The sequence below is a fragment of the Mustelus asterias genome, chromosome 6 (genome assembly GCF_964213995.1).
Source record: "Mustelus asterias chromosome 6, sMusAst1.hap1.1, whole genome shotgun sequence".
NCBI lineage: Eukaryota > Metazoa > Chordata > Chondrichthyes > Carcharhiniformes > Triakidae > Mustelus > Mustelus asterias.
Genome location: NC_135806.1, coordinates 146,711,472 through 146,728,835, shown reverse-complemented (window position 1 = coordinate 146,728,835; position 17,364 = coordinate 146,711,472). Strand labels below are relative to the sequence as shown.

The following is a 17,364-nucleotide window of genomic DNA, read 5'->3' as shown; positions in this document are numbered from 1 at the left end:
CAGCTTGTTCCAGACACTCACCACTCACTGTGTGAAACAATTGCCCCTCTGGACACTTTTGTATCTCTCCCCTCTCACCTTAAACCTATGCCCTCTAGTCTTAGACTCCCCTACCTTTGGGAAAAGATATCGACTATCTAGCTGATCTATGCCCCTCATTTTATAGACCTCTATAAGATCACCCCTCGGCCTCCTACGCTTCAGAGAAAAATGTCCCAGTCTATCCAGCCTCTCCTTATAATTCAAACCATCAAGTCCCGGTAGCATCCTAGTAAATCTTTTCTGCACCCTTTCTAGTTTAATAATATCCTTTCTATAATAGGGTGATCAGAACTGCATTCTGCAGTATTCCAAGTGTGGCCTTACCAATGTCTTGTGCAACTTCAACAAGACGTCCCAATTCCTATATTCAATGTTCTGACCTATGAAACCAAGCATGCCGAATGCCTTCTTCACCACTCTGTCCACCTGTGACTCCACTTTCAAGGGGCTATGAACATGTACCCCTAGATCTCTTTGTTCTGTAACTCTCCCCAATGCCCTACCATTAACTGAGTAAGCCCTGGCCTGGTTCAATCTATCAAAATGCATCAGCTTGCATTTGTCTAAATTAAACTCCATCTGCCATTCGTCAGCCCACTGGCCCAATTGATCAAGATTCTGTTGCCATCGGAGATAACTTTCTTCACTGTCCACTATGCCACCAATCTTGGTGTCATCTGCAAACTTACTAACCATGCCTCCTATATTCTCATCCAAATCATTAATATAAGTGACAAATAACAGTGGACCCAGCATTGATCCCTGAGGCACACCGCTGGTCACAAGTATGTACTTGTTCACAGGGAGGGTAAGCATTTATTGTCCATCCCTGATTGCTGTTGTGAAGGTTGTGCCAGCTGCCTTCTTGAACATCTGGTTAAGTACAGTACTGTTAGAATCATAGAGACAGTGAATGCTCAGAGCACAAAAAGAGGCCATTTGGACCATATCCCTCCACACCCCTCTCATCCATGAACCCGTCCAAGTTTTTCTTAAATGTTAAAAGCATTTACCACTTTATCCGGCAGCTCATTCCACACTCCCACCACTCTCTGCGTGAAGAAGCCCCCCCTAATATTCTCTTTAAACTTTTCTCCTTTCACCCTTAACCCATGCCCTGTGGTTTTTTTCTCCCCTTGCCTCGGCGGAAAAAGACTGCTTGCATTCACTCTTATCTATACCCATCAAAATCTTATACACCTCTATCAAATCTCCCCTCAATCTTCTACGCTCCAGGGAATAAAGTCCCAACCTATTCAATCTCTGTAACTCAGCTTCTCAAGTCCCGGCAACATCCTTGTGAACCTTCTCTGCACTCTTTCAACCTTATTTACATGCTTCCTGTAACTAGGTGACCAAAACTGTACACAATACTCCAAATTTGGCCTCACCAATGCCTTATATAACCTTACCATAACACTCCAACTTTTATACTCGATACTCCGATTTATAAAGGCCAATGTACCAAAGGCACTCTTTATGACCCTATCCACCTGTGACGTCACTTTTAGGAAACTCTGTACCTGTATTCCCAGATCCCTCTGTTCAACTGCACTCTTCAGAGTCCTACCATTTACCCTGTACGTTCTTCTTTGTTGTCCTTCCAATGTGCAATATCTACGCATTTATCTGGGTTGAAGTCCATCTGCCACTTCTCCGCCCAGTCTTGCATCCTATCTGTGTCCCTCTGTAACTTTGGGGCGGCACGGTAGCACAGTGGTTAGCACTGCTGCTTCACAGCTCCAGGGACCTGGGTTCGATTCCTGGCTTGGGTCACTGTCTGTGTGGAGTTTGCACATTCTCCTCGTGTCTGCGTGGGTTTCCTCCGGGTGCTCCGGTTTCCTCCCACAGTCCAAAGATGTGCGGGTTAGGTTGATTGGCCATGCTAAATTGCCCCTTAGTGTCCTGAGATGCGTAGGTTGGAGGGATTAGCGGGTAAATATGTAGGGATATGGATGTGGGGCCTGGGTGGGATTGTGGTCGGTGCAGACTCGATGGGCCGAATGGCCTCTTTCTGTACTGTAGGGTTTCTATGATTTCTTCTATGATTTCTGACATCCCTCCAGACTATCCACAACCCTACCAACCTTTGTGTCGTCGGCAAACTTACCAACCCATCCCTCCACTTCCTCATCCAGGTCATTTATGAAAATGACAAACAGCAAGGGTCCCAGAACAGACCCCTGTGGCACACCACTGGTGACCGACCTCCATTTAGAAAAAGACCCATCGAGACACACTCTCTGCCTCCTTTGGGCGGCCTTCACGACCCACGACAGCGCAGAGTCGCTGAGCAGAAACTGATAGCCAAGTTCCGCACACATGAGGACGGCCTGAACCGGGATGTTGGATTTATGTCACATTATCAGTAACCCCCACAGCTTGCCTCCTGGGCTTGCAGAATCTCACTAGCTGTTCTGTCTGGAGACAATACACATCTCTTTAACCTGTGTTTAATGTTCCTCCACCCACATTGTCTGTACCTTTAAGACCTGGCTGGCTGTAGGATTCTCATTCTAATCAGTATTCTGCAACTTGATTTTGTGTCTCTGTGCACTGTATGAGAGCACATTTCCACTCCATCTAACGAAGGAGCACTGCTCCGAAAGCTTATGGTATTTGATACCAAATAAACCTGTTGGACTTTAACCTGGTGTTGTGAGACTTCTTACTGTGTTCACCCCAGTCCAACGCCGGCATCTCCACGTCCTTTGGGCAAGACAGTTCTGGATCCACAGGGCAGCAGCACCTTGGATCCCATGCCCCCTCACTTTTTCTAGAAGCCTTGCATGGGGGACCTTATCGAATGCCTTCCTAAAATACATATAAACCACATCTACCGCCTTCCCTTCGTCAATGTGTTTAGTCACATTTTCGAAGAACTCCACCAGGCTCGTAAGCCACGATCTGCCTTTGACAAAGCCATGCTGAGTATTCTTGAGCATACTAAACCTCTTTAAATGCTCATAAATCTTGTCCCTCAGGATCTTCTCCATCAGCTTACCAACCACTGAGGTTAGACTCACTGGTCGGTAATTTCCTGGGCTATCCCAATTCCCCTTCTTGAAAATAGGAACCACATCCGCAATCCTCCGATCCTCCGGCACCTCTCCCGTCTCCATCAACGACGCAAAGATCATCGCCAAAGGCTCTGCAATCTCTTCCCTCGTCTCCCACCGTAACCTGGGGTTCATCCCATCTGGACCCGGCGACTTATCTATCTTGATGCCACCTTTTACGAGCGCCGGATTTCCGGTGCGGTCAGCCTCTTACCAGAAATGGGCGACAGGCAGGTTAATTTATTCAAAGAAGCATTTACATGTCATTAGCGAGCCCGGCGCTCAATCATCCATGCTCGGCTGCCTTTATGACCTCGCCGGCGTGGAATAGACATGCTCCCCAACGGGCACAGTAAGAAGTCTCACAACACCAGATTAAAGTCCAACAGGTTTATTTGGAATCATGAGCTTTCGGAGTGCTGCTCCTTCATCACCTGGTGTTGTGAGACTTCTTAGTATTCACACCCCAGTCCAATGCCGGCATCTCCACCCCATGAATGGAAAGTTATCGACTTGGTCTCGTCGGTGGAACTTGAGGCCCTCCAGGGAGGCCAAGGGCAAGAGAGGGTGCTCCTTGGGCAGTGCCAGACTGACACCTGGGCATTGCTCATTGGGCAGTGATGGGGCGGGGCCAGTGGGGGAAGGAGGGCCACTCTGCAGCTATCGGTGGACGGGAGGGCAGTGGGGCCACAATCAGTGGGGAGGGAGGGAGTCTGCGATCGGTCTGGGTGGCGGGCATTTACTTCAATCACTTGGGAATACTAATGTCATTAACTAAGCTCAATTCTGGGCAGCCCCCTCAACCTGTGATAAGTATCCATCAGCTGGTAATGTCCTTACTAGCACGTGCTCTTATTACAAACCCTGTCTCCTGACAAATGCTACCTGACAGAAGTCCCACAGCAAGTATTCTGTGACAAACACATTCCGTTTACAAGTCCAAAGGCTTCAGTGATGCACTGACAAATTTAGATACCATCTGGGCAAGAGTAATTAGAAGCAAGGTCCCCCATGGTAGATTGTTACAAAAGATTAAATTATATGGGATCAAGGATGAAGTAGCTTGATGGATTCAGAACTGGCTTGGCCATAAAAGATGGAAGGATCTTTTTCCAAATGGAGATGCTTAACTAGCATCTGCAGGGATCAGTGCTGGGACCTACAAAAGAACAAAGAACAATACAGCACAGGAACAGGCCCTTCGGCCCTCCAAGCCCGTGCCGCTCCCTGGTCCAAACTACACCATTCTTTTGTATCCCTCCATTCCCACTCCGTTCATGTGGCTATCTAGATAAGTCTTAAATGTTCCCAGTGTGTCCGCCTCCACCACCTTGCCTGGCAGCACATTCCAGGCCCCCACAACCCTCTGTGTAAAATATGTCCTTCTGATATCTGTATTAAACCTCCCCACCTTCACCTTGAACCTATGACCCCTCGTGAACGTCACCACCGACCTGGGGAAAAGCTTCCCACCGTTCACCCTATCTATGCCTTTCATAATTTTATACACCTCTATTAAGTCTCCCCTCATCCTCCGTCTTTCCAGGGAGAACAACCCCAGTTTACCCAATCTCTCCTCATAACTAAGCCCCTCCATACCAGGCAACATCCTGGTAAACCTCCTCTGTACTCTCTCCAAAGCCTCCACGTCCTTCTGGTAGTGTGGCGACCAGAACTGGACGCAGTATTCCAAATGCGGCCGAACCAACGTTCTATACATCTGCAACATCAGACCCCAACTTTTATACTCTATGCCCCGTCCTATAAAGGCAAGCATGCCATATGCCTTCTTCACCACCTTCTCCACCTGTGACGTCACCTTCAAGGATCTGTGGACTTGCACACCCAGGTCCCTCTGCGTATCTACACCCTTTATGGTTCTGCCATTTATCGTATAGCTCCTCCCTACATTATTTCTACCAAAATGCATCACTTCGCATTTATCAGGATTGAACTCCATCTGCCATTTCTTTGCCCAAATTTCCAGCCTATCTATATCCTTCTGTAGCCTCTGACAATGCTCCTCACTATCTGCAAGTCCTGCCAATTTTGTGTCGTCCACAAACTTACTGATCACCCCAGTTACACCTTCTTCCAGATCATTTATATAAATCACAAACAGCAGAGGTCCCAATACAGAGCCCTGCGGAACACCGCTAGTCACAGGCATCCAGCTGGAAAAAGACCCTTCCACTACCACCCTCTGTCTTCTGTGGCCAAGCCAGTTCTCCACCCATCTAGCCACCTCCCCCTTTATCCCATGAGATCCAACCTTTTTCACCAGCCTACCATGAGGGACTTTGTCAAACGCTTTACTAAAGTCCAGATAGACGACATCCACGGCCCTTCCCTCATCAACCATTCTGGTCACTTCTTCAAAAAGCTTCACCAGGTTAGTGAGGCATGACCTCCCCCTCACAAAACCATGCTGACTATCGTGAATGAGTTTATTCCTTTCTAAATGCGCATACATCCTATCTCTAAAAATCTTCTCCAACAACTTCCCCACCACGGACGTCAAGCTCACCGGCCTATAATTACCCGGGTTATCCTCCCTACCCTTCTTAAATAACGGGACCACATTAGCTATCCTCCAATCCTCTGGAACCTCACCTGCGTGCAGTGACAAGACAAAGATTTGCGTCAGAGGCCCAGCGATTTCATCTCTCGTCTCCCCGAGCAGCCTTGGATATATTCCATCAGGCCCTGGGGATTTGTCAGTCTTTATATTCTCTAACAAACTTAACACTTCCTCCTTTGTAATGGAGATTTTCTCCAACGGTTCAACACTCCCCTCCGAGACACTCCCAGTCAACACATCCCTCTCCTTTGTGAATACTGACGCAAAGTATTCATTTAGGATCTCCCCTACTTCTTTGGGCTCCAAGCATTATTCCCCACTTTTGTCCCTGAGAGGTCCGATTTTTTCCCTGACAACCCTTTTGTTCCTAACGTATGAATAACAAACAAAATTACAGCACAGGAACAGGCTCTTCGGCCCTCCAGGCCTGCACCGACCATGCTACCTGACTGAAGTAAAACCCCCTACCCTTCTGGGGACCATGTCCCTCTTTTCCCATCCTTTTCATGTATTTGTTAAGATGCCCCTTAAAAATTATCGTATCTGCTTCCACTGCCTACCCGGCAGCGAGTTCCAGGCACCCACCACCCTCTGTGTAAAAACAAACTTGCCTCGTACATCTCCTTTAAACCTTGCCCCTCGCACCTTAAACCTATGCTCCTGTTATTTGTCATATATATAAATGATTTGGATTTGCGGCAACATCCTGGTAAACCTTTTCTGTACCCTCTCCGAAGCCTCCACATCTTTCTGGTAGTGTGGTACCAGAATTGAAAACTATATTCCAAATGTGGATAACCCACAAATGTTATGTGGTATGGAGGGTATTAGCTACGAGGAGAGATTGAACAAACTGGAATTGTTCTCCCTGGAAAGATTTTTGAGTGGTGATGTGATGGAAGTTTATAAAATTATGAGGGGCATTGGTAAGGTGAACAGTTGAAAGCTTTTTCCCAGGGCAGAAATGACAATTACAAGGGGGCATAAGTTCAAGGTAAAGGGAGGGGGAAAGGTTCAGTGGAGATGCGCGGGGAAGGTTTTTTTTACACAGACGCTGGTGGAAGCCTAGCATGTACTGCCAAGTGAGATGGTTGAAGCAGATACGTTAGCTACATTTAAGGCTTATCTGGATAGACACATGAACAGGTGCGGTGGAGAGGGATATTTGCCGTTGGTGTAGGTAGGACAACATGATCAGACTTGGTGGGCTGAAGGGCTTGTTCCTGTGCTGTATTGTTCTTTGAGTAGGCCATTCGGCCCTTTGAGCCTGCTACGTCATTCATTATAACCATGGCTGATAAACAAATTCAGTATCCTGATCACCCCATATACCTTGATCTCTTTAGCCCCAAGAGCTATATCGAAATTCTTCTTGAAATCGCAGAATGTTTTGGCCTCAACTACTTTCTATGTAGTCAACTCCACACGCTTACCCCCCAATGGGTGAAGAAATTTCTCCTCACTTCAGTTCTAAAAGGGTGGACCATAGGATATGGGAGCAGAATTAGGCCATACAGCCCACCGATTCTGCTCCGCCATTCAATCGTGGTTGATATGATTCTCATCCCCATTCTCCTGCCTTCTCACCATAACGCTAGATCCCCTTATTGATCAAGAACTTATCTATCTTGCCTTAAAGACACTCAATGACCAGGCCTCCACAGTCCTCTGAGGTAATGAGTTCCACAGTTTCACCACCCTCTGCTGAGGAAATTCTTCATCATCAAGGGGCGGCACAGTGGTTAGCACTGCTACCCCACAGCGCCAGGGACTGGGCTCGACTCCCGGCCTTGGGCCACTGCGTGGAGTTTGCACATTCTCCCCGCATCTGCGCACCCCCCCCCACCCTCCGCAGCTGTGTGCGCGCACCCACCCCCGGCGCGCGCGCACCCCCCCACCCCCCCACACAGTCTAAAGACATGCGAATCAGGTGGACCGACCATGATACATTGCCCCTTCGTCAGCGAGACCTGACTCAGGGTTACCCCTTATCCTCAAACTATGACCCCGCAGTTCTGGACACTCAAAGAACAAAGAACAGTACAGCACAGGAAACAGGCCCTTCGGCCCTCCAAGCCCGTGCCGCTCCTTGGTCCAACTAGACCAATCGTTTGTATCCCTCCATTCCCAGGCTGCTCATGTGACTATCCAGGTAAGTCTTAAACGACGTCAGCGTGCCTGCCTCCACCACCCTACTTGGCAGCGCATTCCAGGCCCCCACCACCCTCTGTGTAAAAAACGTCCCTCTGATGTCTGAGTTATACTTCGCCCCTCTCAGCTTGAGCCCGTGACCCCTCGTGATCGTCACCTCCGACCTGGGATAAAGCTTCCCACTGTTCACCCTATCTATACCCTTCATAATCTTGTATACCTCTATTAGATCTCCCCTCATTCTCCGTCTTTCCAAGGAGAACAACCCCAGTCTACCCAATCTCTCCTCATAGCTAAGACCCTCCATACCAGGCAACATCCTGGTAAACCTTCTCTGCACTCTCTCTAATGCCTCCACGTCCTTCTGGTAGTGTGGCGACCAGAACTGGACGCAGTACTCCAAATGTGGCCTAACCAGCGTTCTATACAGCTGCATCATCAGACTCCAGCTTTTATACTCTATACCCCGTCCTATAAAGGCAAGCATACCATATGCCTTCTTCACCACCTTCTCCACCTGTGTTGCCACCTTCAAGGATTTGTGGACTTGCACACCTAGGTCCCTCTGTGTTTCTATACTCCTGATGACTCTGCCATTTATTGTATAACTCCTCCCTACATTATTTCTTCCAAAATGCATCACTTCGCATTTATCCGGATTAAATTCCATCTGCCACCTCTCCGTCCAATTTTCCAGCCTATCTATATCCTGCTGTATTGCCCGACAATGCTCTTGGCTATCCGCAATTCCAGCCATCTTCGTGTCATCCGCAAACTTGCTGATTACACCAGTTACACCTTCTTCCAAATCATTTATATATATCACAAATAGCAGAGGTCCCAGTACAGAGCCCTGCGGAACACCACTGGTCGCAGACCTCCAGCCGGAAAAAGACCCTTCGACCACTACCCTCTGTCTCCTATGGCCAAGCCAGTTCTCCACCCATCTAGCCACTTCTCCTTGTATTCCATGAGCCTTAACCTTCTTAACCAACCTGCCATGTGGGACTTTTCAAATGCCTTACTGAAATCCATATCGACGACATCCACGGCCCTTCCTTCATCAACCGTTTTTGTCACTTCCTCAAAAAACTCCACCAAATTTGTAAGGCACGACCTCCCTCTCACAAAACCATGCTGTCTGTCACTAATGAGATTGTTCCATTCTAAATGCACATACATCCTGTCTCTAAGAATCCTCTCCAACAACTTCCCTACCACGGACGTCAAGCTCACCGGCCTATAATTTCCTGGGTTATCCCTGCTACCCTTCTTAAACAACGGGACCACATTCGCTATCCTCCAATCCTCAGGGACCTCACCCGTGTCCAAAGAAGCGACAAAGATTTCCGTCAGAGGCCCAGCAATTTCACCTCTCGTCTCCCTGAGCAGTCGAGGATAGATGCCATCAGGCCCTGGGGCTTTGTCAGTTTTAATGTTCCCTAAAAAAACCTAACACTTCCTCTCTTGTAATGGAGATTTTCTCTAACGGGTCAACACCTCCCTCCGAGACACTCCCGGTTAACACGCCCCTCTCCTTCGTGAATACCGATGCAAAGTATTCATTTAGGATCTCCCCTATTCCCTTGGGTTCTAAGCATAATTCCCCTCCTTTGTCCCTGAGAGGTCCGATTTTCTCCCTGACAACTCTTTTGTTCCTAACGTATGAATAGAATGCCTTAGGATTCTCCTTAATCCTGCCTGCCAAGAACATCTCGTGCCCTCTTTTTGCCCTTCTAACTCCCCGTTTGAGATCTTTCCTACTCTCTCTGTATTCCTCCAGAGCTCCACCTGTTTTTAGTTGCCTGGACTTAACGTACGCCTCCCTTTTCATTTTAATCAGATCCTCAATTTCCCTGGTTTAATCAGATCCTCAATTTCCCTCCCATTATCATAGAATCATCATAGAATTCCCTACAGTGCAGAAGGAGGCCATTTGGCTCATAGAGTTTGCACCGACAACACTCTCACCCAGGCTCTATCTCTGTAACCACACGTATTTACCCTGCTAATCTCCCTGACACTAACAGGCAATTTAGCATGGGCAATTAACCTAACCCGTACGTCTTTGGCATGTCGGAGGAAACCGGAGCACCCGGACGGAACTCATGCAGACACGGGGAGAATGTGCAAACTCCACAAGGCAGTGACTTGAGGCCGGAATTGAACCTGGGTCCCTGGCACTGAGGGAGCAGTGCTAACCACTGTGCCACCCTGCTGCCCTATCGGGAACATCCTTTCTGAATTTACCCAGTCTAACCCTGTTAGAATTTTATAAGCTTCCATGAGATCCCCTCTCACTCTTCTAAACTCCAATAAATATAATCCTAACCGATTTAGTCTGTCTTCATTTGACAAACCTGCCATTCCAGGAATCAGCCTGGTAAACCTTTGCTGTACTCCCTCTATAGCAAGGACATCCTTCCCAAGATAAAGTCACCAAAACTGCACACATACTCCAGGTGTGGCCTCACCATTGCCCTATACAATTGCAGCAAAACATCCCAATCCCTATACTCAAATCCTCTCGCTCTGAAGGCCAACATTACCATTTGCCGCCTTTACTGCCTGCTGTACCTGTGCACTTAGTTTCAGCAGCTGATACACAAGGACTCCAAGCTCTCGTTGAGTATTCACCTCTCTCAATTTACACCCATTCAAATAATAATCTGTCTTCCTATTATTGCTGCCAAAGTGGATATTTATCCACATTATACTTCATCTGCCATGCCTATGCACACACACGCAGCCTATCCAAATCACGCTGAAGCATTCAAATTGACTTTTCATCAATAAACCTATGTACAGTATCACTTGAAAATGTGACACAAAGGTGTCAGTGAGGTGAAGATGAACACTAAGGATGGTGGTGTTGTATAAGACATTATCTGTGAGGGGTGATTTGCTAAGTATGATTCTGTCAGGCTGTTGCTTGGCTGGCCTGTGAGATAGCTCTCCCAATTTTGCTCCAAGCCCCAGATGAGAGTAAGGGGGGAGGTTGGTAAGATTGACAGGGTTGGATGTGTCGTTGTCATTCCCGTTGGCTAGGTCGAAGCTGGATGTCTCGTCTGGTTTTATTCTTTTCAACTTTCAACTTCCTGTATATTTTCCTTTCCATTTGTAACTGTTTCCCTTTTTTGCAGATCCAATAGTTCAGATTGCCATTGATAACTCCCGAAAAGTTTTGTACACACGCTCAGAAAAAGGAGTGCTGCAGGTAGGACCATGATCTGTGTTTGGTGTTAGAGTGTCACTAATACCTGTTACAGTGTCACTGATACCCGTTCACTGTGTTACAGCGACACTGACATCTGTTCAGTATTACAGCGACACTGACGCCCATTCACTGTGTTACAGCGACACCCGTTCACTGTGTTACAGCGACACTGACGCCCATTCACTGTGTTACAGCGACACTGACGCCCATTCACTGTGTTACAGCGACACCCGCTCACTGTGTTACAGCGACACCCGCTCACTGTGTTACAGCGACACCCGCTCACTGTGTTACAGCGACACCCGTTCACTGTGTTACAGCGACACCCGCTCACTGTGTTACAGCGACACCCGTTCACTGTGTTACAGCGACACTGACGCCCATTCACTGTGTTACAGCGACACTGACGCCCATTCACTGTGTTACAGCGACACTGACGCCCATTCACTGTGTTACAGCGACACCCGTTCACTGTGTTACAGCGACACCCGCTCACTGTTTAACAGCGACACCCGCTCACTGTGTTACAGCGACACCCGCTCACTGTGTTACAGCGACACCCGTTCACTGTGTTACAGCGACACCCGCTCACTGTGTTACAGCGACACCCGCTCACTGTGTTACAGCGACACCCGTTCACTGTGTTACAGCGACACCCGCTCACTGTGTTACAGCGACACCCGTTCACTGTGTTACAGCGACACCCGCTCACTGTGTTACAGCGACACCCGTTCACTGTGTTACAGCGACACCCGCTCACTGTGTTGCAGCGACACCCGTTCACTGTGTTACAGCGACACTGACGCCCATTCACTGTGTTACAGCGACACCCGTTCACTGTGTTGCAGCGACACCCGTTCACTGTTACAGCGACACCCGCTCACTGTTACAGCGACACCCGCTCAGTGTTACAGCGACACCCGTTCACTGTGTTACAGCGACACCCGCTCACTGTGTTACAGCGACACCCGCTCACTGTGTTACAGCCACAGCCGCTCACTGTGTTACAGCGACACCCGTTCACTGTGTTACAGCGACACCCGCTCACTGTGTTACAGCGACACCCGTTCACTGTGTTACAGCGACACCCGCTCACTGTGTTACAGCGACACCCGCTCACTGTGTTACAGCGACACCCGCTCACTGTGTTACAGCGACACCCGCTCACTGTGTTACAGCGACACCCGTTCACTGTGTTACAGCGACACCCGTTCACTGTGTTACAGCGACACTCGCTCACTGTGTTGCAGCGACACCCGCTCACTGTGTTACAGCGACACCCGCTCACTGTGTTACAGCGACACCCGCTCACTGTGTTACAGCGACACCCGTTCACTGTGTTACAGCGACACCCGTTCACTGTGTTACAGCGACACCCGCTCACTGTGTTACAGCGACACCCGTTCACTGTGTTACAGCGACACCCGCTCACTGTGTTACAGCGACACCCGCTCACTGTGTTACAGCGACACCCGCTCACTGTGTTACAGCGACACCCGTTCACTGTGTTACAGCGACACCCGCTCACTGTGTTACAGCGACACCCGCTCACTGTGTTACAGCGACACCCGCTCACTGTGTTACAGCGACACCCGTTCACTGTGTTACAGCCACAGCCGTTCAGTGTGTTACAGCGACACCCGCTCACTGTGTTACAGCGACACCCGTTCACTGTGTTACAGCGACACCCGTTCACTGTGTTGCAGCGACACCCGTTCACTGTGTTACAGCCACACCCGTTCACTGTGTTACAGCGACACCCGCTCACTGTGTTACAGCGACACCCGCTCACTGTGTTACAGCGACACCCGCTCACTGTGTTACAGCGACACCCGTTCACTGTGTTACAGCGACACCCGCTCACTGTGTTACAGCGACACCCGCTCACTGTGTTTCAGCGACACCCGCTCACTGTGTTACAGCGACACCCGCTCACTGTGTTACAGCGACACCCGCTCACTGTTACAGCGACACCCGCTCACTGTGTTACAGCGACACCCGTTCACTGTTACAGCGACACCCGCTCACTGTGTTACAGCGACACCCGTTCACTGTGTTACAGCGACACCCCGCTCACTGTGTTACAGCGACACCCGCTCACTGTGTTACAGCCACAGCCGTTCACTGTTACAGCGACACCCGTTCACTGTGTTACAGCGACACCCGCTCACTGTGTTACAGCGACACCCGCTCACTGTGTTACAGCCACAGCCGTTCACTGTGTTGCAGCGACACCCGTTCACTGTGTTGCAGCGACACCCGTTCACTGTGTTGCAGCGACACCCGTTCACTGTGTTGCAGCGACACCCGCTCACTGTGTTACAGCGACACCCGTTCACTGTGTTACAGTGACACCCGCTCACTGTTACAGCGACACCCGTTCACTGTGTTGCAGCGACACCCGTTCACTGTGTTACAGTGACACCCGCTCACTGTGTTGCAGCGACACCCGTTCACTGTGTTACAGCGACACCCGCTCACTGTGTTACAGCGACACCCGTTCACTGTGTTACAGCGACACCCGCTCACTGTGTTACAGCGACACCCGCTCACTGTGTTACAGCGACACCCGTTCACTGTGTTACAGCGACACCCGTTCACTGTGTTACAGCGACACCCGTTCACTGTGTTACAGCGACACCCGCTCACTGTGTTACAGCGACACCCGCTCACTGTGTTACAGCGACACCCGCTCACTGTGTTACAGCGACACCCGCTCACTGTGTGACAGCGACACCCGCTCACTGTGTTGCAGCGACACCCGCTCACTGCGTTACAGCGACACCCGCTCACTGTGTTACAGCGACACCCGCTCACTGTGTTGCAGCGACACCCGCTCACTGTGTTACAGCGACACCCGCTCACTGTGTTACAGCGACACCCGCTCACTGTGTTACAGCGACACCCGCTCACTGTGTTACAGCGACACCCGCTCACTGTGTTACAGCGACACCCGTTCACTGTGTTACAGCGACACCCGCTCACTGTGTTACAGCGACACCCGTTCACTGTGTGACAGCGACACCCGCTCACTGTGTTACAGCGACACCCGCTCACTGTGTTGCAGCGACACCCGCTCACTGTGTTACAGCGACACCCGTTCACTGTGTTACAGCGACACCCGTTCACTGTGTTACAGCCACACCCGCTCACTGTGTTGCAGCTACACCCGCTCACTGTGTTGCAGCGACACCCGCTCACTGTGTTACAGCGACACCCGTTCACTGTGTTACAGCGACACCCGTTCACTGTGTTACAGCGACACCCGCTCACTGTGTTACAGCGACACCCGCTCACTGTGTTACAGCGACACCCGCTCACTGTGTTACAGCGACACTGACGCCCATTCACTGTGTTACAGCGACACCCGTTCACTGTGTTACAGCGACACCCGTTCACTGTGTTACAGCGACACTGACGCCCATTCACTGTGTTACAGCGACACTGACGCCCATTCACTGTGTTACAGCGACACTGACGCCCATTCACTGTGTTACAGCGACACTGACGCCCATTCACTGTGTTACAGCGACACCCGTTCACTGTGTTGCAGCGACACCCGTTCACTGTGTTGCAGCGACACCCGTTCACTGTGTTGCAGCGACACCCGCTCACTGTGTTACAGCGACACCCGTTCACTGTGTTACAGTGACACCCGCTCACTGTGTTGCAGCGACACCCGTTCACTGTGTTACAGCGACACCCGCTCACTGTGTTACAGCGACACCCGTTCACTGTGTTACAGCGACACCCGCTCACTGTGTTACAGCGACACCCGCTCACTGTGTTACAGCGACACCCGTTCACTGTGTTACAGCGACACCCGTTCACTGTGTTACAGCGACACCCGTTCACTGTGTTACAGCGACACCCGCTCACTGTGTTACAGCGACACCCGCTCACTGTGTTACAGCGACACCCGCTCACTGTGTTACAGCGACACCCGTTCACTGTGTTACAGCGACACTGACGCCCATTCACTGTGTTACAGCGACACTGACGCCCATTCACTGTGTTACAGCGACACTGACGCCCATTCACTGTGTTACAGCGACACCCGCTCACTGTGTTGCAGCGACACCCGCTCACTGTGTTACAGCGACACCCGCTCACTGTGTTACAGCGACACCCGCTCACTGTGTTACAGCGACACCCGTTCACTGTGTTACAGCGACACCCGTTCACTGTGTTACAGCGACACCCGCTCACTGTGTTACAGCGACACCCGTTCACTGTGTTACAGCGACACCCGCTCACTGTGTTACAGCGACACCCGCTCACTGTGTTACAGCGACACCCGCTCACTGTGTTACAGCGACACCCGTTCACTGTGTTACAGCGACACCCGCTCACTGTGTTACAGCGACACCCGCTCACTGTGTTACAGCGACACCCGCTCACTGTGTTACAGCGACACCCGTTCACTGTGTTACAGCCACAGCCGTTCACTGTGTTACAGCGACACCCGCTCACTGTGTTACAGCGACACCCGTTCACTGTGTTACAGCGACACCCGTTCACTGTGTTGCAGCGACACCCGTTCACTGTGTTACAGCCACACCCGTTCACTGTGTTACAGCGACACCCGCTCACTGTGTTACAGCGACACCCGCTCACTGTGTTACAGCGACACCCGCTCACTGTGTTACAGCGACACCCGTTCACTGTGTTACAGCGACACCCGCTCACTGTGTTACAGCGACACCCGCTCACTGTGTTTCAGCGACACCCGCTCACTGTGTTACAGCGACACCCGCTCACTGTTACAGCGACACCCGCTCACTGTGTTACAGCGACACCCGTTCACTGTTACAGCGACACCCGCTCACTGTGTTACAGCGACACCCGCTCACTGTGTTACAGCGACACCCGTTCACTGTGTTACAGCGACACCCCGCTCACTGTGTTACAGCGACACCCGCTCACTGTGTTACAGCCACAGCCGTTCACTGTTACAGCGACACCCGTTCACTGTGTTACAGCGACACCCGCTCACTGTGTTACAGCGACACCCGCTCACTGTGTTACAGCCACAGCCGTTCACTGTGTTGCAGCGACACCCGTTCACTGTGTTGCAGCGACACCCGTTCACTGTGTTGCAGCGACACCCGTTCACTGTGTTGCAGCGACACCCGCTCACTGTGTTACAGCGACACCCGTTCACTGTGTTACAGTGACACCCGCTCACTGTGTTGCAGCGACACCCGTTCACTGTGTTACAGCGACACCCGCTCACTGTGTTACAGCGACACCCGTTCACTGTGTTACAGCGACACCCGCTCACTGTGTTACAGCGACACCCGCTCACTGTGTTACAGCGACACCCGTTCACTGTGTTACAGCGACACCCGTTCACTGTGTTACAGCGACACCCGTTCACTGTGTTACAGCGACACCCGCTCACTGTGTTACAGCGACACCCGCTCACTGTGTTACAGCGACACCCGCTCACTGTGTTACAGCGACACTGACGCCCATTCACTGTGTTACAGCGACACCCGTTCACTGTGTTACAGCGACACTGACGCCCATTCACTGTGTTACAGCGACACTGACGCCCATTCACTGTGTTACAGCGACACTGACGCCCATTCACTGTGTTACAGCGACACCCGTTCACTGTGTTGCAGCGACACCCGTTCACTGTGTTGCAGCGACACCCGTTCACTGTGTTGCAGCGACACCCGCTCACTGTGTTACAGCGACACCCGTTCACTGTGTTACAGTGACACCCGCTCACTGTGTTGCAGCGACACCCGTTCACTGTGTTACAGCGACACCCGCTCACTGTGTTACAGCGACACCCGTTCACTGTGTTACAGCGACACCCGCTCACTGTGTTACAGCGACACCCGCTCACTGTGTTACAGCGACACCCGTTCACTGTGTTACAGCGACACCCGTTCACTGTGTTACAGCGACACCCGCTCACTGTGTTACAGCGACACCCGCTCACTGTGTTACAGCGACACCCGCTCACTGTGTTACAGCGACACTGACGCCCATTCACTGTGTTACAGCGACACCCGTTCACTGTGTTACAGCGACACTGACGCCCATTCACTGTGTTACAGCGACACTGACGCCCATTCACTGTGTTACAGCGACACTGACGCCCATTCACTGTGTTACAGCGACACTGACGCCCATTCACTGTGTTACAGCGACACTGACGCCCATTCACTGTGTTACAGCGACACCCGCTCACTGTGTTACAGCGACACCCGCTCACTGTGTTACAGCGACACCCGTTCACTGTGTTACAGCGACACCCGTTCACTGTGTTGCAGCGACACCCGTTCACTGTGTTGCAG

General features: G+C 50.8%; 1 protein-coding gene across 1 annotated transcript in view; it reads left to right on the top strand.

Moving 5' to 3' along the window:
* The window catches only part of nup155 (nucleoporin 155), a 425,601-nt gene that overhangs the window by 54,874 nt on the left and 353,363 nt on the right, over positions 1-17,364 (top strand). Inside the window, exon 9 of the mRNA XM_078215282.1 lies at positions 10,977-11,050. Within this exon, the coding sequence (XP_078071408.1) occupies positions 10,977-11,050 (74 nt within the window). The remainder of the gene's footprint in view (positions 1-10,976; positions 11,051-17,364) is intronic.